General features: G+C 36.5%; 1 protein-coding gene across 2 annotated transcripts in view; it reads left to right on the forward strand.

Annotated features, from left to right (window-relative positions):
• CUL4B (cullin 4B) overlaps positions 1-22606 on the forward strand; it is a 32140-nt gene extending 9534 nt beyond the window's left edge. For both annotated transcript variants that reach the window (XM_068962825.1, XM_068962826.1), the window contains 18 exons: positions 3265-3368; positions 4002-4071; positions 4809-4882; positions 5684-5846; positions 6128-6217; positions 6458-6540; positions 7158-7225; positions 8436-8554; positions 9159-9351; positions 10332-10436; positions 10927-11037; positions 11498-11583; positions 12687-12794; positions 13732-13845; positions 14558-14663; positions 15596-15768; positions 18091-18243; positions 20285-22606. In XM_068962825.1, the coding sequence (XP_068818926.1) occupies positions 3265-3368; positions 4002-4071; positions 4809-4882; positions 5684-5846; positions 6128-6217; positions 6458-6540; positions 7158-7225; positions 8436-8554; positions 9159-9351; positions 10332-10436; positions 10927-11037; positions 11498-11583; positions 12687-12794; positions 13732-13845; positions 14558-14663; positions 15596-15768; positions 18091-18243; positions 20285-20380 (2016 nt within the window). In that variant the 3' untranslated portion in view covers positions 20381-22606. The remainder of the gene's footprint in view (positions 1-3264; positions 3369-4001; positions 4072-4808; positions 4883-5683; positions 5847-6127; positions 6218-6457; positions 6541-7157; positions 7226-8435; positions 8555-9158; positions 9352-10331; positions 10437-10926; positions 11038-11497; positions 11584-12686; positions 12795-13731; positions 13846-14557; positions 14664-15595; positions 15769-18090; positions 18244-20284) is intronic.
• Positions 22607-25560: the final 2954 nt, after the last annotated feature.

Consider the following 25560-nt stretch of genomic DNA (forward strand, 5'->3'; position numbering starts at 1 on the left):
TTGTCAAAAACTTTTGGAAGCCACTGTTTTAGGCACACATGATTGTTCCAAACAAACTTTGCTTGAAAGTGAGGAAAGCAGAGTATTTAGATCACGGGATGTATGGAAGATTATAAAGCGACATGAGAGTAAATAATGGTAATATTGAACCTTGAATTCCATGCTAGAAAGTATGATGGTGGGAAAGATAGTGTTTTATTGGGGGAGGCAAATACTTAAATTTTTTGAATATTTTATACATTCATCTGGCTCAAAACCCAAAAACTATGAGAGAGCACGTAGTGAAAAGTTTCACTTCCACTCCAACCTCCCTGCCCCAGCAAACAAATGTTATTAGGGGTATCATTCCAGAAATGTTTCATGTGTGCAAAAACAGATGTGTGGAGGTTTTCTCAATTTTCTTTTTTATATATACATAAATGATAGTAGACCACTATTCAGCACCACACCATGCAGTCCTTTGTATTTTTTTATACCTGTTAGGCAATATTTCCGTAACAGTACCTGAAGAGCTTGATGGAAAAGTTCTTAAAGATGGAAAATTACTGGATCTGGTCTGTATGTTAAGCAGTCAAGGCTAAATTAGAGACTAGTAAGGGGTTCTGTTCCATCTTGACCTTCAGAATTCACCTTAGATCCTCCTTCCTTGGCCTTTCCTTCTTTTATTGCTTCTAATAACTTAAGCCTGGTGACAGAGGATGAGATGGTTGAATGGCTTCACCAATGCAATGGATGTGAACTTGGGCAAACTCCAGGAGATGGTGAGGGACAGGGAAGCCTGGTGTGCTGCAGTCCATGGGGTTGCCAAGAATCGGACACGACTTGGTGAATGAACAACAATCTTAAACCGCTTTCTAACTAAGCACACGTGAAGCCATATGCATATAATGTGCGTGCACACGCACTTGGTTGCTCAGTTGTGTCCAGATGGTAACCCACTCCAGTATTCTTGCCTGGAGAATCCCATGGACGGAGAAGCCTGGTGGGCTACAGTCCACAGGGTCGCAGTCGGACATGACTGAGCAACTTCACTTTCACTTTCATTTTTCATGGACTGTAGCCTGCCAGGCTCCTCTGTCCATTGAGTTCTTCAGGCAGGAGTACTGGAGCGGGTTGCCATTTCCTCCTCCAGGGCATCTTCCCAACTCAGGGATCAAACCTGCATCTCTTGAATCTCCTGCATTGGCAGGTGGATTCTCTACCATTGCTCCACCTGGGCCCAATTCTCTTTTTCTCACTATTCCCATAAGCTCTTTATCCACATCCCTCTGGGTCTTTGGAACTCCACCTCTTTACTGCTGCTCAGCAAGCCTTTTCCTGACTTTTCCCTGCCATAAAGATTGAGTTAGAGACCTCACCTCTATGTTTATCCCCATCATAGCACCTAATAGTGTGTTGTAATTACATATTTTCTGACCAGTTTTCACTTTATGCTGTAAGCCTCTTCTGTGTGTAGGACACATTGCTAGTTATAAGTACATTAGTTTTTTGAATATTTATTATATTCACCTGGTTTAGAGCCCCAGAAGTATTAAAGAACATACAGGTACATGAGCCCATGGTCTGGTCTCTTTCTGTCATTAAGGAGAGTTGGGGGCCAGGATATACACATTAAAAGATACAGTGTTGATTCAGTGACAAGTCAGTATGGTATGATTGTTGCTAGTGCCATACGAGTCATTGGTAGCTGAGACAGTTAAGGAAAGTTTATTGGAAGAAGTGGAACCTAGCTGAGTAGTAAGGGAATGTGGTATCCTGTATGAGAAGATAAACAGGTGGGATGAGAACTAACGTATGGAAGAAAGTATCACAGCAGAAGGGAATGGTAGAAGTAGGACTTGGAAAAGTACTTGAAGTGGGAAATGTGAAGAAAATGCACTACAAAGACAATTTAAGCAGGGAAACAAGAAATGCTGAGAAAATCAATCATTCCAAAGGAACATCAAGATACAATGAGAAGACTACTAAAGGAGGAAGAGAGTCCATAGGGGATCATTGTGAACCAGTCAGGCACATGAAATAAACGCACTCTTAGACATTTGTGGCCTGACCCAAGGCCCCATCATAAGTGGTGGCCAGCAGGAACTTAGCTTCCTTATTCCTCGTTAGCTGCTGGATCTAAGTGGTCTGCTATTTGCTGGTAAGGTGTAGCACCTTTCCTCCTTTAGTATAAGTGGTTTCATTTAAGCTTTCTTTTCATTTATGAGTTTATTTGCTGGACCTGCATGCTGGGAATATGACTTCCAACTACATATTTATAAAATTCCAATCCAACCAACAGGACTTGGATGGTCCCTTAGAGTCAATTTTAATGGAATTTTTGCCTTCTGTTGTGGTGAGAAAGAAATCCTGGTGTTATACTTAAGTCATTACTAGTTGGAATTGTAGACTATTTCAGAGTTCTACCATGCCTGTTGTATTAAATTTGAAAGTCTTTTGATACACCTAAGAAGAAACTCAGTGAAATCTCAGTTTTGTCCTTTTGGGATTTGACTATAAAAGACCAATCCAACTATTAGAAGAAATAAAAATTCAGTATTTCTTTAGTAATTAATGTTTATTCCATTGTGCAAAATTTAAAACGTCTTTATTTAAATATTCTTAAGCTGCAGTGTTGGAGACAAATCCTTGTATAATTATTTCATTCTTATAACACTGCTTGCAACAAATTCTGGATTGCTCTGTTCAGGAAAACCAAAGAAAGTATAAATAAATTTAAATTCAGTGGTAGTTGGACTGCCCAGTGAAAGTGAAAGTCACTCAGTTGTGTCCAACTCCTTGCAACCCCATGGACTATACAGTCCATGGAATTCTCTAGGCCAGAATACTGGAGTAGGTAGCCTTTCCCTTCTCCCCAAACTACCTAATAAACAGTTGGTAAAATTATTTTTCAAACTCAAAATGGAATTCTGCTTAGGAAAACAATTAACATTTTTATGAATAAGACAGAATTTATATGTAGCAGTTGTTATAAATTCAGTGTCTTTACAAGTGGAGAATTTGGGTTGATTCCCCCCATACTTAAACTATACTGCCAGAATAAACAGATTTGGGGAGGGGTGGTATACTACACTGGTTATGAAAAAAGTTCACTAATTGCATTGATATTTGGTTGTTTTACCTTGTGTTTTAAATGGATGACATCCTTTTTAATAAGTTGACATGGTAGAAATAACAAATAATAGGAATTAGATGTAAATAATCAAGAAATATATATACAGAGACACACTCACTCCTTAAGAAAGTATGTGTTTAATTTTGCAGGCTGTGGAAAATCTCTGTTCTTACAAGATTTCTGCAAACTTGTACAAACAGCTGAGACAGATTTGTGAAGATCACATCAAAGCACAGATTCATCAGTTCAGAGAATATCCTTTTAAAAACAAAAAAACCTTGTATTTTCATCTTTTCCTCCCTCTGTCCCTCACTTTTTAAACCAGCTTAAAATGGAATGCCTATGTTTTGTAGATTTGTTGGGTTTTGTTCATCTTGCCTCTAGGGAAACGAAGTAAAATTTCACTTTTTACCTCTAATTAGGGTCCAAATCTACATTGTACCACTAACGTAAATAAAATTTCTTTATGTCTTTACTCTTATTGTCCTCACAAATTTCCATTTGAGGAAAGATAATCAGGAAATAATAAACTGAAAACACAATGCTCAATTACATCTAAGACTTGCTTTTTGTTGTTTTGTTTTGACCTTGTGGCATGTGGGTTCTTAGTTCCCAACCATAGATTGATCAAACTCATGGCCCCTGGAGTGAAAGCACAGTCTTAACCACTGGATCACTGGGGGAGTCCCTAAGACTTGTTTTTAAAGGTTTTTTCCTTTCTTAGTGGACTCTAACATGTTTTTAAGAAGTAGCATTTTGTTCTATAAGTACTATTTAGTTTCATTTAATATGTAGGGCTTTCCATATTTAAGACAAATGTGTTCTTAAACATTGCATGTATTACTTGTCCTAAGCATTTTTAAGATATCCTTAACGTGTATTTCACAGACTCTTTGGATAGTGTTCTTTTTCTGAAGAAGATTGATAGATGTTGGCAGAACCATTGTAGGCAGATGGTAAGATGGCAAAAAGTATTACATTTCAGTTAAATATTGTAGTTAAAATAAGTTTCTTCAAATACAAGAATATTAGTTTTAAAAGTTTTGCAATAGGGGGACTTAAAACTAATTTTGGTTGAGTTTTCTACTTTCAAATGGCAAGTTATGGGTAAACCAGTATTTTAGAATGACTTATACCTTAGAATCATTTTTATTTTTGTAGCACTATAAATAAGTGTTACATTTTGTCAGTCTTAATGGCTATCCAACCTGTTATTTGGTTACCTAGCAAAGTGCCTACTGGTCCTGCACTTTAGCTTATTCACATCACAACCTTTCCTTTTTCCCAATCTGGTATTATTTTAAACCTTATATTCTGCAAGTTAAAAATCTTAAAATCCATCCCACACACCCAAAATCCCACGTGTACAATTTTAAGAGTTTCACCCTGAGAACTGTTGCTGAGGAAAAATTATATGCCCCTTGATTCTGTTTTGATTTTTAGTTAATTTTCAAGTTGCAAAGAGGTCATAGACCATTTTAAGTGTCTTTTTTTCCCTAGAAACTACAGCAAGAGTTAAGATTTATTAATAGTTTAATTAAAAATGGTATGGGCATATTCTCAGATGTGTTAATCTGTATGTTTGATCCTAGTAGTCTAGTATATATATAAGTAAACCGTGTAGTCTTCTTTTATAAAATATATCAGCTTCACAACATATAAAAAATTGTTTGATTCTTTTTTTCATTGACAGATCATGATCAGGAGCATCTTTTTGTTTCTGGATAGGACTTATGTTCTTCAGAATTCAATGCTACCATCCATTTGGTAAGGATGCAAGAAAAAAATTATGAAAAGATATGTTAACAAATCATAGTCAAATCTTAATTACACTAATAGAAGAGAGTAATACAGGGAATATTCTCCTAAAAACTCACATTTAGCTTCTAGACTTGTATTTATAGCAGTTTTACCTTCTTATTTATGTCTTCTCTGCTAATATTCATAGCTAACATTCCCTGAGTATACAAAAATTTATGAAGAAGTTTTTTTGTTAGCCAAAAGGATTGAAGTTTGCTCTGGACTGTCTGAATATGCATCATTTTGTTGCTGATCAAGAGTTCACTCATTATCTTTTAACATTATTAGGGAAAATTCCATGTATACACAAAAATAGAAGAGTATAATGAGCTCTTGCCCGCACCATGTGCCTAGCATTTACCTACAGCAATTATCAGAGTTCACTCATTTTTGAGTACTGAAGGCAGATGACAAATGAGCAATTAAGCCTTCATTACAAGTACAGTGAAGACCATTTTATAGCTTTGAACTAATTTTGTCTCTTGATTTGACCAAGGAAGAAATCCACCAAAGGAAATAAATCAATAAAACTTAGTTATGGAGGAAGATGGGAATTTAGCTTCAGTTCTCATTAAAGACAATGAGTTTCCTGTATGCTTTAATCTAATAATATTATTTAAAATTAAATATGTGGATTTTATACTTCTACAGTTGTTGCTTCAAAGCCTGGAACCCTAATTAACATGTGGCGAGAAGTTAAGCAAGCTTCTCCAGAAGTGGTATCGTTTTAAATTAATTTAGATTTTGTGTATTTTTTTTTTATTTTAGGGACATGGGACTGGAATTATTTAGGGCTCATATTATAAGTGATCAGAAAGTCCAGAATAAGACAATTGATGGCATTCTTCTTTTGATTGAGAGGGAGAGGAATGGTGAAGCAATTGATAGAAGTTTACTCCGAAGCCTTCTAAGCATGCTCTCTGATTTGCAAGTAAGTTAACTACTTCACTTACTATAGAACTGATTGCTGTACCTAGTCTGATGTTTAAAAAACAAACACAGAATTTCCTGGCGGTCCAGTCGTTAGAACTCCATGCTCTCACTGCTGAGGGGCCTGGGTTCAATCCCTGTTCAGGGAACCAAGATCCCACAAACCCCATGGTGCGGCCAAAAAAACTTAAAAAAAGCCAGACTCATAATGCTGTTCACATAGAGGCATTCATAAACATTTATTGAATAATTGAGCTTCTTTACTTTGTTACCTTATCCCAGATTTATCAGGATTCTTTTGAACAACGATTTTTGGAAGAAACTAACCGACTGTACGCAGCTGAAGGCCAAAAATTAATGCAGGAAAGAGAGGTATTTAAAAATGATGATGAATAAATCTACTGTGTCTCATAATAGACCCTACTTTTATAGAACGTAAGCTGCCCTTTCATTTATCTTCCAAAAGTAATGCTGCTGTAATTTTACATGTGATTTTACATATGATTCAACCTTGTCACATTTGACAGGGCTACTCCCAGGATCTTTTGGACTTGACATTTACTAAATGATTTATGGGGAGGAAAACAATATATAAAAAACTTATCTTTGTAGGTTCCTGAATACCTTCATCATGTTAATAAACGTCTAGAAGAAGAAGCAGACAGACTTATTACTTACTTAGATCAGACCACCCAGTAAGTATTACACGCTCAGCCTAATAGCCTTAATCTGTGCTGTGGAATCACTTAAGGCACTTTGGGCATCCCAAATGTTAGTAAGTATTTTAAGGTAAAACTTAAGACTTTAACAGTTGTTTTCATAATGCAAACTTCAAGTTGTTCTTTTCCCTACTTAATTAGGTTAGTCAAGGATTTGATTATTGGTTGTCCATATGTGTTTAGCATGTAATTAAAAAATAGTATTAAAAGCTAATGTGATCTTTGACATCTTCAGGCTGATTAAAATTCAGCAAGTGTTCATAGGAGAAAGTATTTCTCTGCTTTCCTAAATATTACCAGCCAAGGAATTCCTATAAGCAGATAAATACTTCCTAGTAAAAGCAGAGAAGTTTAGGAAAAGCCAGCCATGGCAAGACCATGGAAATATTTATTTTGTGATATACCAAAATTTCGAAATACACAATGTTTTCCTTCTAGGCATAGAGTAGAGTAACTGAGCACAATAAATTTATACAGAAGAGTAGGAATACTGAAATTAACAAAGTGAGCTAGTTACTTTTTTTATCCCCCAAGAGAGACTAAATTTTCAGCAGAATCAAATGTCTAACTCTAAACTTTTTTTTTCCTTATAGAAAGTCATTAATTGCTACTGTGGAAAAACAACTTCTAGGAGAACACTTAACAGCAATTCTTCAGAAAGGTAATTGGCAATTTACAAATAAGAGATTACTTTTAAAATAGTAGCAAACAAGTAGAAACATTTTTAAAGCTTGCCTTTTTAAAGGTTTGATAGATTGCTGCATTCCTGAGGTAGGACACAATGCTTTGCCCCCGTTCATCACAGTAAACTTTCAGGAGGTGCCTCTTTCCTTAACTGTAAAGATACAAGAAATGAGATGAGAGGAGTCTTAACCAACTCCAGTAAAGAAACAGTAGGAATTTGGGGATTCTTAATTTTTAAGGAAAATTAAATAAGGAATAATAATAAGGAAATAGTAAATATTAAGTATTTAATATTAAATAAAGTATATAAATATTAAGTATATTAAATAATAAGGAAGTGCATTCCTTTTTGCACTAAAGTATTTTGTTTCTAGCATATAAAACCAAGCATGTCTATTAATCCTAAGTGATATATGAGTATACCCTGAATTTTACATTAACAGTGTTACAAACAGGCAAAAGTCTTACCTTTCCAGCCATCTTTTGTATAAAATATCTTAGAACTTTAATGCAGTTAATACTTTTATTTCATTCTGAAAATCAAATACTTTAGGATTCATTTAAACTTAGCCTATTGATGCATAATTTTTATATACCACAGGCCTTATCCAATACTCTGAAATATAACTGTGTATAGTAATACAAATATAATATGGCTATTGCACATATGAGGTATTTGTAACATGCATTTGAAAGTGAAGTGAAAGTCACTCAGTCATGTCTTACCCTTTGCGACCCCATGGACTATACAGTCCATGGAATTCTCCAGGCCAGAATACTGGAGTGGGTAGCCTTTCCCTTCTCCAGGGGATCTTCCCAACCCAGGGATCAAACCTGGATCTCCTGCATTGTAGGCGGATTCTTTACCATCTGAGCCACAAGGGAAGCCCAAGAATACCATATTTACACAGACCAATTTTTATAAGTTGGTTTATACATGTGATCTACTATGTTAAATGGTACAGACCTTTATATAATTTTTGTTTTTATATAAGTTCCCTATATTTAGTTTTCACTTGGAAAGGTAATTATCTCTGTGAGTTTCATTCAAAGCACATCTCTATATTAAAATTCACAGACTAGTCATAGTTCAAACCAGTATCAGAATAATTTTAACTTCTTTTTCATTAAAATACCTGACATTTTTGTTCACTTTTTTTTAAAATACCAAATGTTTCAAAAATCAGGTTTAAATAACCTCCTTGATGAAAACCGAATTCAAGATTTATCTCTCCTGTATCAGCTCTTCAGTAGAGTTCGAGGTGGCGTTCAGGTTCTCTTACAACAATGGATTGAATACATTAAGGTATTAACATTAACCATTTTTTTTCCTCTCATGGCTTATAATCTGTACACTTAGAGTACATACCAATAAGTGTTTTCTTATTTGTTAGATCCTTTTGTTTTTCAAGTAATGGGAGTTTTGAGAGCAGTCAACTTGAGAATGATAGCCATGTGGCAAATTAACAATAAAACAGTTCTCTTCTTGATGTCTGATGTGATTTCTAGCTCCAATAATTATAGTAGTGAATGTGGGAAAAGGAATAGGACTTTTTAAGGATCCAAATTTCTTTCCTTTGATCTTACACTGAAGGCATATTGCCATTTTAAAAAATTCAAGCTGACTTTAAAAGTAGGAAAAAAAACCCTAGAAACTTCTATAATAAGACCCCATTATGATATTTTATACCCAGTGGCTATTCCTTACCTTGTGATTATAGATGAGTGGCATCAGTCTGGATGTTTTATCACTTTTATCTTCTTTTCTTGATTTCAGAACCTGCTTTATTTTATTTAATTTTTTGAAATTTTAAAGTATGTGGGTATGTGTATACTTAAAATATGATTTGGGGGATTGTTTTCATTGCAGAGAATTAAATTCTAGTAAAAATTCATTTCTGTTTTTTTAGGCGTTTGGTAGCACTATTGTAATTAATCCTGAAAAGGATAAAACCATGGTTCAAGAATTGCTGGATTTTAAAGATAAGGTTGACCATATAATTGATATCTGTTTCCTGAAGAATGAAAAGTTTATCAATGCTATGAAAGAAGCATTTGAAACATTCATTAACAAAAGACCAAACAAGCCTGCTGAACTTATAGGTATTTTTCCACTCCCTTTTCCCATTTAATGTTCTTCTTTCATAAGGCTTTGTATATTAACATCTTTTTGCCATGTCTTTCAATAACAGTCTAATTTATTTCTAGTTGCTTAGTTGGTGGTTTCTAAGAAGCCGGATGCAAGGAGTAGTCCTTCATGCTAAAGAATATCTCAAAGCCCACATTATCAAACATGATTTTTCTTTGTAATACAGTACATTGGACCCTGTTTACTTTTTATATATAAAAAGCTTGATAGCTGTTTTACAAGCCTAGAGCAATTTAGAGGTGGGACAGGGTACTTTTTCTAGAGGCCCACACACAGGAAAGGCTAGCACAAAATTGCAGTTGCCAGTGAGAAAGAATGTTCAAGATGAAAATAAACCTTGGAATCTGGGCCAATTTAGAGTAAAGAGTGTGGTGTACTGCAGTTCTTCTCAGTTTCCCCCACCTGGGTCAGAGGAGGAGGTACCTGAGAAGATCCTTCACTAAAAGGATGAAATTTTGTTGGTTTACTATTTACCCTTAAAATTTTTGCAATTTTTGCCTCCTACTCTGTAATGTATCTGATTTGTTTCAATAGAAAAGTAGTATTTCATATTGCCTACCATCAGTGTAAAATGAACATTCCAGAAGATATTCCAAAGTCACTGTCTTTCAGTGACTTTGACTCCTGCACAAGGCTGTAAACACCTCCACCACCATCCCCCCACCAGAGTTTCTTTATCCCATCAGTATGGTAGAAAGTACATTAGGTCTGGAGCCAGAAGACTTGGGTTTGAGTTGAAGCTCTTGTATTTTTTAACTCTGTGACGCTGAACAAGTCGCTTGATCTCCCTGACTTTGGAAACTTTTAAAAAATGCATGTGTACGTGTAAAACATCGAAATACTCAGTATATCATACTCCTGTTTGGTATTTATAGTGACCAGTACCTCATGGGTACTGATGATCACTGAACAACAAACTTTTCCCCCATTTTAGCGAAGTATGTGGATTCAAAGCTTCGTGCAGGGAACAAAGAAGCTACCGATGAAGAACTTGAAAAAATGTTGGATAAGATTATGATTATATTTAGATTTATATATGGTACGTATTTTTGTTTTAATATTATTCTTTTAAAACAAAGCACTCAACAGAGAAACTGGCGAGTAAAATCAACCTGTAAGGTATATTTACTTGGGGATTAAATACTTAAAATTCTATTAAATTCTTTGCATTTAATTTATTGGGGTACTTGAGGAATGTTGCTGAATTGCCTTGTGCTCCGACTTTTCCACTGTTAAGAGTCTTGAATTTTGCTACTTATTTTAATCTCAGGAGTATTGATGCGAAAATTACTAGTCAACTAAAGCTTTTCTAAGGAGAAGTAAATTCAGTCTTAATTCTTTACAGCAAAGAAGTTTTGAAATGGCTGGCACAAAAATCTACCTCTAATGTTTCTTGCATTTAGAAAACTTGGATAAAATGTGTACATTTAAATGACTTGGGTTAATGGTGTGATTTATTAAGCACTTTGAGTCAACTGTGTCAAAACCTTATATTGGAATATAAGAGTTGTGTTTTATGATTTATATAGGTAAGGATGTTTTTGAGGCCTTCTATAAGAAAGATTTAGCCAAGCGCCTTTTAGTTGGGAAAAGTGCATCTGTAGATGCTGAAAAATCAATGCTGTCCAAACTTAAACATGGTATGTTTGTCATTCTTCTGATCCTTTTCTTCTTTAATTTCTGAGAGAAAATATTAGCTTAATTTCTACTCTTTCAGTCAGTTGCCTCTTTTGTCAGTCATTGTAAGTTCATATGACTAAAAATGTAAATTGAGTAAGCTCATGAGGTTTCCAACCTATTTACATATGCAGAGCTGTCGTGAGTTTTTTAAAAAATAAAACATTGTTCTTGTTTTTAATCATTTGTATAAAATTTCCCATTTATCTTGTGCCTAAAAAGTAGATAAAGTTACTACAGGATTAAGATTTGACTCTGATTTAGTGGGGCATACACTTTTGGGGTAAGGCTTTTTTTTATTCTTATGAATACTTACAGACCATATTTCATCCTAAAGTAAGTTTTACATTTCATGTTTTCAATTCTAAATTCTTTTTTTTTAACCACTTTAAACTATTGTAAATGTACAAACATCTTTACTAGAATGTGGAGCTGCTTTCACCAGCAAACTTGAAGGAATGTTTAAAGACATGGAACTTTCTAAAGACATCATGATTCAGTTCAAACAGGTAAAAGTGAGTTAAACTCTTAACTCCTCCAACTTAAATGTATTTAGTTATCTTCTTACTTTGGTTTGTACTGAAGAGGATAAGTAGAAACTTATATTTGTTATAAATACTTCATAGCAACTTAGATGATAGTCACAGTAGAAGAAAATAATCACCAATGAAATGTAAGTATATTTGACCTACTTCAAAATTTATTCTCAATATACTCCTGAAATAACACAAAAATAGAGATGAAATGTATTGAGCAGAAGTCAGAACAGGAAAGGCTGTAGCTAGTGAAAGCAGGGCTTCTAGCATCTAATCACTGGTGGTTGCGTGTTCAGAGCTAGTGATGGAGATGGAGGAGGTGATAGAGTGTTTGTAGAAGGCCTTTGGGGACCTTGGGAATGAAACGCTAGATCTATATATTGTGCAGATGTTGGTAGAAGCTAGTTCTGAAACATTTACGATCATAGGTAATAGTGATAGCAAGATAGATTTTCCTCTCCTAGGGTTTTAACAGTGATTTCTTTACCACTATGTTATGATGAGAGATGAGAGTGGAAGGCTCAAGAGAAAGATCAGAGTTAGTAGGATCATGGGTCCTCTGTAGTAGCTACAGAATAGGGTTTACCTGCTTTGCCCTCTCCCCTTCTTCCTCCGCCATTTCAGGTGACTCCCTGCAAACACACAGTGGAACAAGTGAAAAACCAGACACTTGGGCTGGCTGGTGGGCTGAGGAATGGGAGGTTGCTGCCAGGGTTTCCAAGCCATGTAGGGGTCTTCAAAAATGGATACTGCAGGTGGTATGGGGAAAAGAATGGAGAAGAAATCCTATAACAGCCCAGTCATATGTGAGAAATTATTTAAGTTGTTAATGCCTCTGAAGGAATCACCTGATCCTTGTGTACATAGTAGCAAAATGTTACCTGGTGTACTTCTCTGGCGCTTTTAATATAGGCTTCATTTATAGTCCTTTTAATAGTTTTGCCTTTTATTTTTAAAATGGTCAGTATTCACGTGTAGTTTTATAGTGAGGAACTTCTTGAATGGGTCATTTTTATGGCATGAAATGTATGCATTTTTATTTTTTAAGATCTCAGTGTGTGTTGATCTTATTGTAGTATATGCAGAACCAGAATGTACCTGGGAATATTGAATTAACTGTGAATATCCTGACAATGGGTTACTGGCCAACATATGTGCCTATGGAAGTTCATTTACCACCAGAGGTAAGAGTTACTGTTTTAAAAGTTTGTGTAAACACACCCACACCAAATGTCAAGTGTTTTTAATGTTTTATTCTTTTATTTATATTACTCTTGTACTTAGTATCATTAGAGCATAGCTTATTAAGATGCCAATTCCTGAGTTTGGAGCCAATGTCCTTGACTCTTCTTTCAGATCCCCAGATTGTATTAGTACCTGTCACTGCCCAACTCTCAAAAACTCTTGATGGTATATTACCTGGGCTGGAGGGTGGGATAGCTGAGTGATGGATACTTGAGTAAATCCGTCCTAACTCCTGGGGAAATGTCTTAACCCAAGACTGAAGCTTAAGAAAGGGGTTAAGGCTAGAGAGATAGATACTGAGTCCTTCATGAAGATGATCATAGAAGGCCAGGGAACAGATCTCCCTCATTAAGAGAGAAAATGTGGAAACAAGAGGAACAGGCCTAAGGCAGAACTTTGAAAAAGACTCACAATTGGTAGGTGGTAGGAAGAGGAACCTATGAAGGAAACCAATGAAGAAACACTAATGAGATAAAGGAACCAGCATGGTACAGAGGCACAAAAAGCATTGGAGATGAACGTTTCAGAAGAGGGGATGGGACTTCCCTGGTGGTCCAGTGGCTAAGACTCCCAGCTCCCAATGCAGGGGGCCCAGGTTCGATCCCTGGTCAGGGACTATATCCCATATACTGCAACTAAGTTTATAAATAAATATTTTTTTAAAAGGAGAGGATGATAAAATATTGCAGACAGATCAGAGAGGGTGAATCTGATTAATACTATTAAATTTGGTGGTTATTACCTAACATCAAAGTGATCAGTGGCCCTATTGGGTATAGTCTTTAAAACTTCCACACATTTTTACACATGTAAATATAAAAAAGTAGTGAATGTGATACTGGATACAGAGCTTAAAAAAAGCATTATTTATTGTAGATGGTAAAACTTCAGGAGATTTTCAAGACATTTTACCTTGGCAAACATAGTGGCAGGAAACTTCAATGGCAATCAACTCTAGGACACTGCGTACTAAAGGCAGAGTTTAAAGAGGTAAGTGGATATTCCCCCAACTTAGTTTTCATCTTCATCTTTGATACTGAGATCATCCCTCTTAACTTGAAGGTTTTTAAGGTGTTTTATAACTTTGTCTTATATATGTGCATGACATAGTGATAGCTTGTCACAGCTCTGTGTATATGAATGTGGTCTTTTCCACACTTGATTGGGCTCTGCTGCAAAACAAAACCAGTAACTTTTCTCCCACATCCTTTCCCCACCTGTGGATGCAAAATTCAAGCTGCCACTTTTGACAGGAAACTTCTTTTTTTGTTGCTGGGAGCTAGAGAAGAGAGTGGGTGTTAAGGGGAACAGTTCTCATATCTAATTTCAAAAAATCTTACAGCTTTTCATGACTAATCTGAATCAGACAAATTGAAAATGCATTGAAATAGTGATTTCTTACTGCTTGTAATATGTGTAGTGACACATAAGCTGAGTTATTAATTTTCATTACTTTGTTGTTCTGTTTTAATTATAAGGCTTACAAAAGACCTGTAGAAAGGTTACTCAATCCTTCCTCCCTATTTTAGGTAGGATCACACCTAAACCCTCCGTTGAACATACTGGCTTTTCTGGATAATGTTAATCTGTATTTTTAAATCCACTAATTGAAAAATGCTCTTCCAGTAAGAGATTAGTTACTCGATTAATCTTCATGTGGTTTTTAAAAAAAGTGATGGCTAAACACTTGTTTCTCCAACAGGGTAAAAAAGAACTCCAGGTCTCTCTTTTTCAAACACTGGTGCTGCTAATGTTTAATGAGGGAGAGGAGTTCAGCTTAGAAGAGATCAAGCAGGCTACTGGAATAGGTTTGTAGCAAGCATTATTTGGTGTCCACTATGTGCAGCCCACTTGATTAAGTGGTCTGGGGGACCCTAAAGAAATAATCCCTCTCCTCAGCACTTAGAACCATGGGGAAAGGGGGAAATGACACTTAAAATAATTTCACAACCAGTGAGTACCAGTCTGTGGTTTTGACAGAGTGTGTTAGTTCATTGAAGCAAGAGATTACTGTGGACTGGCACAGTGGGGAGCGCCTTCATGAAGGAAGTAGGGTTTGAGCTGGGCCTTCAAATTTTAGTTATGTTGCAGGAGGAAATACCATGAGAAAAGGTACGGAAGAAAGGAATGAGCACACCTTGGGCAGGAGTCATTTGGGCAGCTTGCCTAGAATCAGTAGATAGTAGGGCAGCTTGGAAGTTGAAGAGATTCCAGGCCAGAAGCTCGTGGGGTAAAGAGCTTAGACTACAATGAGGCCAATGAGGAGAGAGACAAGGCCTCTGTAAGGAAGCAACTACTGGATACATGGAGGATGAAGGAGAGGAAAGAGTTAAAAGATGATTCCAGGATTTCTCACCAGAGTAGGTTGGTGGCTTCATGACTAACAGTTGGAAAGAAGATGCAGTTTTATGGGAAAGATGATGACTAAAATATTGGAATACTGAAATTGATGAGCATAAAAGAGCCAGGTGGAGGTAGCCTTTAAATGTGGGACTAGGGAAAAGTGGGATGTCATTTCTGAAGATGTGATGGTGATCCACATGGAGTGATAATTGAAGCCTTTAGAGGATGACCAGGAAAAAAGCGATTGGATGGGATAAGGAGGATGTTGTTCATGAACCTTCAGGAAAAGGGAAACAATTGTAATAGATGGGTAGGGTAGAAGCTAGACTGAGGTTGAATATAGCTGTCCATGTTGATGTGCTAGTAACAGATAGCTAAACCACTCTTTCTTCTTCAGAGGATGGAGAGTTAAGGAGAACATTGCAGTCATTGGCCTGTGGCAAAGCCAGAGTTCTGGCGAAAAATCCAAAGGGTAAAGATATCGAAGATGGTGACAAGTTCATTTGTAATGATGATTTCAAGCACAAACTTTTCAGGATAAAGATCAATCAAATTCAGATGAAAGAAACGGTACTTTTTTTTTTGCATTCTCCTCATCCTTATGTACTGGAATTATATGTGTTCATAGTAAAGATTTATAGAGAAGATTTTAGCCTAGAATACCACCATCAGCATTAATATTATCTGGGCCTGTATCTAGCTCAGTGTATTTCAGTATTTGATTTTGCAGGGTTTTGCAGGGGGTAGGGGAGAAGGCAACGGCATCCCACTCCAGTGTTCTTGCCTGGAGAGTCCCAGGGATGGCAGAGCCTGGTGGGCTGCCGTCTATGGGGTCACACAGAGTCAGACACGACTGAAGCAACTTGGCTGCAGCAGCAGCAGCAGGGGGTAGGGTGTACACAGTTGGGCCTAATACTCAACATAGTTTTATATACTGCTTTTTGTGTATTTTAGGTCTTTATTTTTCCATGCTACTAAACCTCTTGATAAAATGGGAGATGGCCACACAATATTCTTTTATGCAGCTCTAATAATTTATTCAGCCAATGTCTATTGTTGGGCAGTTAAATTTATAACTTGTTAGTATTATAAATAAAACAGCAAGGTACATCTCTGTACCTAAATCTTAATCTTTCTGATCTTTCCTTATAAATTTATCACGGAAGTAGATCTTTTGGGTTAAAGAGTGTGGACATTTTAAGAGTCTTAATACATTAATTTACACTAATAGCATGAGTGCCTGTCTCACTGTGCCCTCGCCAGCACTAAAGATTATATTTTCTGTTTCTTTCTCTGCCAGCTTCCTTGGTGAAAATGGAATGATTTAGTTAGTACTTTTTTGATCAACAGTAAATATTTTGTTTTTGTCATTTGAGTTTGTAAGAAACTTTTATTAAGGAAACCAGCAACTGGCGCATTTGCTGAAACGAGTTGGTTTCAATCCCAACAAGGTTTAATGTAGTACTTGAGAAAAAGTTTTAATATGGGGTAGAGGTCAATGTGGGCTTCCTTGATAGCTCAGTTGGTAAAGAATCTGCCTGCAATGCAGGATACCCTGGTTCAATTCCTGGGTCGGGAAGATCTGCTGGAGAAGGGATAGACTATCCACTCCAGTATTCTTGGGCTTCCCTTGTGGCTCAGCTGGTAAAGAATCCACCTGCAATGCGGGAGACCTGGGTCCAATCCCTGGGTTGGGAAGATCCCATAGAGAAGGGAAAGGCTACCCACTCTAGTATTCTGGCCTGGAGAATTCCATGGACTGTATAGTCCATGGGGTCACAAAGAGTCGGACATGACTGAGCAACCTTCACTTTCACTTTCAGAGGTCCATGTTAAGCTTCCCAGGTGGCACTAGTGATAAAGAACCCACCTGCCAATGCCAGAGACATGAGAGACACAGGTTAATCACTGGGTCAGGAAGATCCCCTGGAGGAGGGCATGGCAACCCACTCCAGTGTTCTTGCCTGGAGAATCCCATGGACAGAGGAGCCTAGTAGGCTGTAGTCCATAGGGTCGCAAAGAGTCAGACATGACTGAAGTGATTTAGCATAAAACAGAGGTCAGTGTTGCAGACAAGTTCCTGTCTTGTTAACATTCACATCAAAGGTGTGATGTTCCCTTGAATTACCATGTCATTTTAAAACATGTATGCTGTATCAGAAAGAAGCTGACTACAAATTGCCCAAACTAGGGACTTCCCTGACAGTCCAGTGGCTAAGACTCTGTGCTTCCACTTCAAGGGTCATAGATTCGATCCCTGGTCGGGGAATTTAGATCCTACAAACTGCACAGTGTGGTAAAAAATAAAAAAGCCCAAACTACTCTTAACTTAAGTACTAAAGAGGAACATGCTAGCTGTAACATTAAAATTGGTTAACTGGCTTTTTAAACTGTGCATTTCTGATTTATGTATTACAAAATAAAAATAAATTTTAAAGTTTGACTCTAAAAAAAAGAAGTTTGACTCTAATTAGCTTAGCTGGGTGGTACCATATTTTGTTTGAATCAGATGTCAGTGTCAGTCACTTTTACAGATAAGCTAATGTTATACAGAAATCTGGTCAGCAACTGCTTGTGACACATTAAGATTTTGAGAACAGAGTAAAAGGAAATGATACATTCTTCATCAGCTGTCTCTCTAGAAAAACCAAGATGGTATTTTTCTATTAACTAAAATTGGCATTACTTCATTGATACAGGACACTAGGACAAACAGGAATTATGTTTGTAGGGTATTTTTTTTTTTGTCATTGTCTGTATTTATGAGGTTTCTTTTGATAATTCAGCATATTTAAAGTGTTAATTGTGTCATGGCCCTAAAACGTACAGTTATTGTAAGTATTTAGGTTTCACTTCAGGTACAGTTTCTAAGTTTAAAACTTTTTTTATTAGGTTGAAGAACAAGCTAGTACCACAGAAAGAGTATTTCAAGATAGACAATATCAAATTGATGCTGCAATTGTTCGAATTATGAAGATGAGAAAGACACTTAGCCACAATCTCCTTGTTTCAGAAGTGTACAACCAGTTGAAATTTCCAGTCAAGGTAGGTACTTCAGTATTTTGTTACTGAGCTGCTTATATATAAAAATTATATTGTTTTATATGTATGTATAAATTAGATTTTTAAGATACAAATCTTAAAAACATTGACTAAAACCTCAAGACCATTTACAGGGACAAAAGTTTTCATTTCTCATGCTCATATATATGATTTTTGAAAAAAAAAAAACCTTTGTTGGCATATGTGGGCAGCTATGACAAAAGGGGAAAACAATTTATAAAAGCTCTTATACCTGAAACTTGAAATTTTCAAGTTTATTCACTTTAATTTTTTTTAGCTTCTTTGTTACTTAAAAAAATTTTTTCTCCTAAGAATACCTTGCTATTTGACAGATTTGGTTATTTTAATTAAGTCTTCTGTTTAGTTAGCTTGTGTAAGGGCCATTAAAAACCATACAGGCAATTATATTCCAATTTAATAAAACTCTATAATGTCATCATTAGGCATCTTTTTGTAAACTTTAGTGATAGTTCTGGCAAACTAAAATTAGTCATCACATGGCTATGTTTCAGTATAAATCCCCAGTAATAAAGCACCTTAGACAATGTGGTAGCGTACTGGACTGTATCTCATGTTTTCGAAGGTTCCCAGACTCTTGTGATGACAAATACTTGTTAGACTTTGGATAGACTCTCGGCTGTTTTCACCTTTTGAGCTTGTTTTCCTCTTTTGTAAAATGAAGATGATAATAGTACTTACCTCATAGGATTATTGTGAAGCTTAAATGAGATGATACTTGTAAAAACTTAGCACTGGGCCTGACACATAAATGCTTGTTAGCTGACGATACTGTCTCTTCATGACCACACTCTCACCCTCATCCTATGCCTTAACAATCATTTCACCTCCAGCCAGAGAGCTCACTGATACTAGCTAGCTAAGGAAGTTTTTAGGACCACTATAATAAATATGCTGATATTTTTGGTCTTTCGCCATAATTAAGAGCAAGTCATTTTGATTTTCAAACCTTGGAATTCACACTTCACTGAAATTTTGACTGCCCAATCAAACTACTTTCCTTCTAACTTTCTTGATCAAGTAGGCATTTTATACAATCTGAAAAGCTATTAGCAAGCAAGATTATATTCTCTTTAAGGCTAGATACAAAAGACAGTGGACTTTTGTTGCCCAACAGCTAAGAATGCAATTGAAAACAAGCTATAAGCTTTCTTAATTGATTTCTCAACAAGGAGAATTTAAAAATTAAAATCATTTTGGGCAAGTAACAGTTAAATCTTATATTAAACCTGAAATACAGAGATCTGAAATATGAAATGATAACTTCACTTATCAAGCCATTTGTTGTAGTAGTCTTGTAAATAGTGATTTCCATAGTATATCTGTAATTTATAAAAATGCAACCTGACTTTGAATTTCAGTTAACTCTGAGAGTGGAGGACAGAGGAGCCTGGTGTGCTACAGTCCATTAGGTCTCAAAGAGTTGAACACAACTTGGCTACTCAACAAAAACAGCAACAAAGCCTGGCTTTGAGAACCAGCTTTTTTCCAAATTTAGGATCTGGTTATCTTCTCAAACTATCTTGGCAAAACTAATAGCATTCTGTTTCCTTAAACTATAACGTGTTCTTTGTGTGAAGTTATGATGGTCTTTTGTATTTGCACAGAGAATAGCTGGTTCTTAGCAGATCTCTTTAAAATAGAGAATGTACTATATAACAATAGGACAAGATATGACAGTATATGTATAGTAGAAAAACATTTTTAACCTGATTTATTTTCATCATGCTTTCCTCTTTAAAATTAAGGAGAAGGGAGGAGGGAGGGGGGTTCAGGATGGGGAACACGTGTACACCCGTGGCGGATTCATGTTGATGTATGGCAAAACCAATACAATATTGTAAAGTAATTAGCCTCCAATTTAAATAAATAAATTTAAGTTTAAAAAAATAAAATTAAGGAGATTTGAAGGCTGTTGTTTTTTTTCTTTTAAATTGAGTATTGGTAAAGGGGCTTGCGCCAGTGGGTTATGAACTATGCACTGAAAATTTGCCTTCTCTTACAGCCTGCTGATCTTAAGAAGAGAATAGAATCTCTAATTGACCGAGACTACATGGAAAGAGACAAAGAAAATCCAAACCAGTACAATTACATTGCATAAAATGTTGTTGGCCTTGAAGCAGTTGCTGTCATATACAGTAGCCAGTGGCTAAACTAACCTGTTGTTGTTTGAATTCTTTTATACTACCAATGACCAAATGAAACAGTGTAATGGGAATAGTTGAGTGACTTTTCAGTGGTTAACATGCCCATTTAAAGAGTAATACCTTTAAAAAGAATGTTGTTGAACTCTTTGCATGTTATTTAGTATGATGTGCAGACAACTCTTTAAGAAAGTACCCGGTTTTCATGATTCCTATTTGGAACTGGGGAAGAGGTCCTTATGGCTATTAAAGAAGGAGGAGGGGGTTCTTATACACCATTTAATTATGAAGCAAAAGGTTTATTTGCTTAAAATGTCATTTAAAGATACTTAAACTGCATGCAAACTTTATTTACTGTACAGAGTTCTGGATGTATTTATCAAATAGAAAAACCACCCTGGACTTGATTGTTCACCTGTTTTGTGATTTCCCTTGAAGAGAAAAATATGTTGTCATAGCTCTTGATATTTTACTAAGTAATGTTCTGTTACACTGAAAGGGATGTTTTTAAAATTTTTATTTGGAAACAAGTTTTCAAGTAGAGGGACAGTTGCTTACATATTGTCTTGTATACACACATCCTAAAATGTTCCATTTATGAGATGTGTGTATATGGTTCAGCCCTGAGTTTACTGTGCTGATTAACAGGTACTTACAAAAATAGCTGAAATAGAAAATTGCTGATCAGTTGTGCTAGAAGAACATGGTAGGAGAGAAAAACCCAACTATTTCTTCGTATTAAAAATGAATATAATATGAACATTGCAAAAGAGACCAAACCCACATTTTGTAACTTTTTACAAGAGCAAAAATTCACAAACTAGTTTTCAACTTCCTTTAGACTTCAAAATTGTTTGGATAGTTTTGTCTTTGACTTGGACCAATTGTAGATTGTTACAGGCTTCCTGGGATTTAGCATTCCTATTTTCTCTACCAAAGTTTTTTGGAAGCACTTCAACTCTCCTTTGGAGAAGGCACTGGCAACCCACTCCAGTACTCTTGCCTGGGAAATCCCATGGATGGAGGAGCCTGGTAGGCTGCAGTCCATGGGGTCGCTAGGAGTCAGACACGACTGAAGCAACTTAGCAGCAGCAGCAACTCTCCTTTCTGTTGGCATATTAGTCTTTCCTGTTATCCTTATTTTAACTTCCTTAAAGCCCTAGATAGAACTAGATCCTTCCTCATTTTCCCCACACACCCCCTCATTGGGATTTCAAATTCTGTATTATGCTGATCTTATTCTTCGCAAAGTTGCTTGAAGGTAAAGAGTTCTCATAGCCACTGGACACCTGCTTTTCAGAGGAATGTCCTAGGATTGTTCATACATAGAAAACAGCAAAAGTATTGTTTTTTTCAAATTGATAATGTGAGTAAAAGCTCTTTACCATCAGTGGTTTTTTGGTTTTGTATTTTGGGTTTTGTTTTGCTTCCTTGTTTGTTTTTCCTTGAAGTTTTGAAGGGAATTGATCTTGGAAGAGAAGCAGAAATTTTGTTTTGGTTTATAAAAATCAGAACTGCTATTATGCTTTTTGCAGCAGTTTATTTCCTTGACTATTTGAAGCTATTGGGAAGAATACCTAGGTCCTAACCCTCAGCTGAGAAGACTTTCAGCTCTTGTGTTTGCTCTTGATTGATTTATTGAGTTCTCAAGGACCTGTGACCATATTTTTTTTAAGCTGCCTGTTTTCTAATTGCATCAATTTACACACTGTTGTCCAATAATATGTGGTATTTAGAATGCCACCTTAATTATTTTGAGCAGCCATTGCCTGTATTTTCTTAGCACCTTGTTGGTTTTCTTACGTGAATTCATCTGACAGGGAAATGTAGCTTTTTTGTTTGCCCTCTGCATACTGGACCATCTAAGTCAGTGTTCTAACTAATCCCTGATGGTCTCTGAGCTACTGTTCTACCAGACTCAGTAGTTATGTGCTTCAGGAATTTTTCGGTAGAATTGGTCCTGTTAGAAGACACTTGGTGTCACCTTTGTTATCTTAAAAGCTGGTCCCTTCGCTGAGGCTCTTAGTGTTTTGAAAATTTGATGCTATTTCAGCTGAAAAAAATAGGCAAGACTATTTTAAAAATTGAGGGAAGCCATTTAAGAAATGGAAAAGTAATCGCAAACAACATTGGGTAGTTGTGACTTTCAGTTCTGTATCAGTTGAATTTTTGTGCTCTTTTCCCTGTGTACGTGGTGGTTCTATTTTTCTCCAATAAAACTTTTTATTTAAAAAAATTTCTGGAGCAGATCTTTAAAATTCAGATATTGTAAGAATGTTACAAAACCACAGAACTTAAAATCTTCTTCCTAATGATTAATGAATTCATAGTTGTCAGTTTTATTTTTAAAATTTCTCTTTATTTTTGTGGTGGTTTGATGATAATGCTATAGGAGTGTAGAGGGGAAGGGATGATAATGGGTGATTTCTAGGAATCCTCAAGGTGAGTATTTCTTCTTAACTGTCCTATTTTAGAAAAATCAAGCACAAGTATGACCATTGTTTCATCCAAATCTTTAAGTCAGATAGTTTATAAAGTCAGTATGAAACTAGTCTACATTAAAGTTGAGAAGTTATTTGTTGTTTTTGTCACTAAGTTGTGTTTGACTCTTTTACAACCCCATGAAGTGACTATAGCCTACCGTGTTTCTCTGTCCATGGAATTTTCCAGGCAGGAATATTGGAATGAGTTGCCACTTCCTTCTTCAGGGATCTTCCTGACCCAGGGATTGAACCCAACCATATCTCCTGCATTGTTAAGGCAGGTTCTTACCATTCAGCCACTGAGGAAGCCCCAAAGTTGAGAAAGAAAGAAAGTGAAGTTGCTCAGTCGTGTCCAACTGTTTGTGACCCCATGGGACTGTAGCCCACCAGGCTCCTCTGTCCATGGGATTTTCCAGGCAAGAATACTGGAGTGGGTTGCCATTTCCTTCTTGGAGATCTTCCCAACCCAAGGATTGAACCCAGGTCTCCCGCATTCTAGGCAGACACTTTACCATCTGAGCCACCAGGGAAGTCCTCAAAGTTGAGGATTGGTGTTTGTAAATATTTACTAGAATTCACCAATGGAGCTATCTGGTCCTGGGCTTGCCTTTATGGGGAATTTTTGATTATTGATTCAATCTCTCCACTTATCAGTTTTTTTCTGATTTTCTATTTCTTCTTGAGTTGGTTTTAGTATTCTGTTGTAAAATAACTACTCTGACTTTTGTCTAGTATTTGCTTGGTATAGCTCTTCATTGCTTAACAGCCTTTCTTTATATTCTCTTATTTTGGTGAGGCTCTTCATGTTAGATGAATTTTCTCATTTTTTCCCGTAATCTGACAAATTTTTGTCCTTTTTTTTTAACATAATATACATTAACATTTTTTTTACTTAAATATAGTTGACAATTTCTGTCCTTTAACTGGAAAAGTATATCTGTTTGCATTTGTTTCTAACATCTTACTGATTGCTCTCTATCCTAATTTTCTTTGCTTTTTCTCCTTTCTCAGCTTTTAAAAAAAATACATATATTGAGTTCTGTTTGTTTACTTTCTTATTCCATTTTCCCCACTACTTATTTGGAAATTATATATTCTATTTCTTTTCTTTTACTGATTACCTTCAATATCTTAGTATGTGTGCTTAAAATCTAAAATGAATGTCTAAATTTTCCTCCCAATTAATATAAAGATGTTAGAAAACTTTAATACTGATCACCTCTTCCCCAACTTACACAATATTATTGTCCAGTGCTTTAGTTTTGTCCTCTTTTTAAAAAATGAATACCGCAAATTAAAACATTAGTCTCAAACACCACCTTCTCTGGGAAGCTTACCATAGCCATTGTATTTAAAATTTCAACTTGCCCACCAGCCATACCACACATTATCAATTCCACACTCACCCTACTTTTTTGCCTTTTTCACGTATCATTTGTCACCTTTTACATGCTATGCAGTTTACTTGTTAATGATACTCATGGCATATTGTCTGTTGAGAATAGAGTTTAAGCTCTATTAGGGTAGAGACCTTTGTTTTGTTCAAACGCTTAGGGAAGTCTCTAGCGATGGTACGTGCATTAGTTCCCTGTGGCTGCTGTAACAAATTACCACAGATGTCATGGCTTAAAACAACAGAAATCAATTCTCTCACAGTTCTAGAGGCCAAAAGTTGGAAATCAGCTTTACTGGGCTGAAATCAAGGTGTTGGCAGGGCCACACTCCCTCTGGAGCTACATTCCTTGACTCATGTTCCTTTCTTCACTTTAAAAGCTGGTTCCATAGCATCTTTTCTCCGACTCTGTTTCTATCACCTGACTGACTGCTGTGTGTAATTTCTCTTTTATGTGTGTGAGTCGCTCAGTCGTGCCCAACTCTGTGACCCCATGGACTGCAGCCCACCAGGCTCCTCTGTCCATTAGATTGTCCAGGCCAAGGATACTGGAGTGGGTTGCCATTTCCTTTTCCAGGGAATCTTCCCAACCCAGGGATTGAATCCGGGTCTCCTGCACTGCAGGCAGATTCTTCATCAACTGAGCTACAAGGGAAGCCGTTGGCATTTTGGATCCATCCAGATAATCCCAAAATAATTTCATCTCAAAATCCTTAAATCACATCTGTAAAAGCCCCTTTTCCAAATAAGGTGTGGCATTTTACATGTTCCAGGGATTAAGACCTAATATCTTTCAGTTCAGTTCAGTTCAGTTCAGTCACTCAGTCGTGTCCGACTCTGCAACCCCATGAACTGCAGCACACCAGGCCTCCCTGTCCATCACCAACTCCTGGAGTTCACTCAGACTCACATCCATTGAGTCAGTGATGCCATCCAGCCATCTCATCCTCGGTTGTCCCCTTCTCCTGCCCCCAAACCCTCCCAGCATCAGAGTCTTTTCCAATGAGTCAACTCTTCACATGAGGTGGCCAAAGTACTGGAGTTTCAGCTTTAGCATCATTCCTTCCAAAGAAATCCCAGGTCTGATCAGAATGGACTGGCTGGATCTCCTTGCAGTCCAAAGGACTCTCAAGAGTCTTCTCCAACACCCCAGTTCAAAAGCATCAATTCTTCGGCGCTCAGCCTTCTTCACAGTCCAACTCACATCCATACATGACTACTGGAAAAACCATAGCCTTGACTAGACAGACCTTAGTCGGCA

Source organism: Capricornis sumatraensis, chromosome X (genome assembly GCF_032405125.1).
Source record: "Capricornis sumatraensis isolate serow.1 chromosome X, serow.2, whole genome shotgun sequence".
In the NCBI taxonomy this organism is placed as follows: domain Eukaryota; kingdom Metazoa; phylum Chordata; class Mammalia; order Artiodactyla; family Bovidae; genus Capricornis; species Capricornis sumatraensis.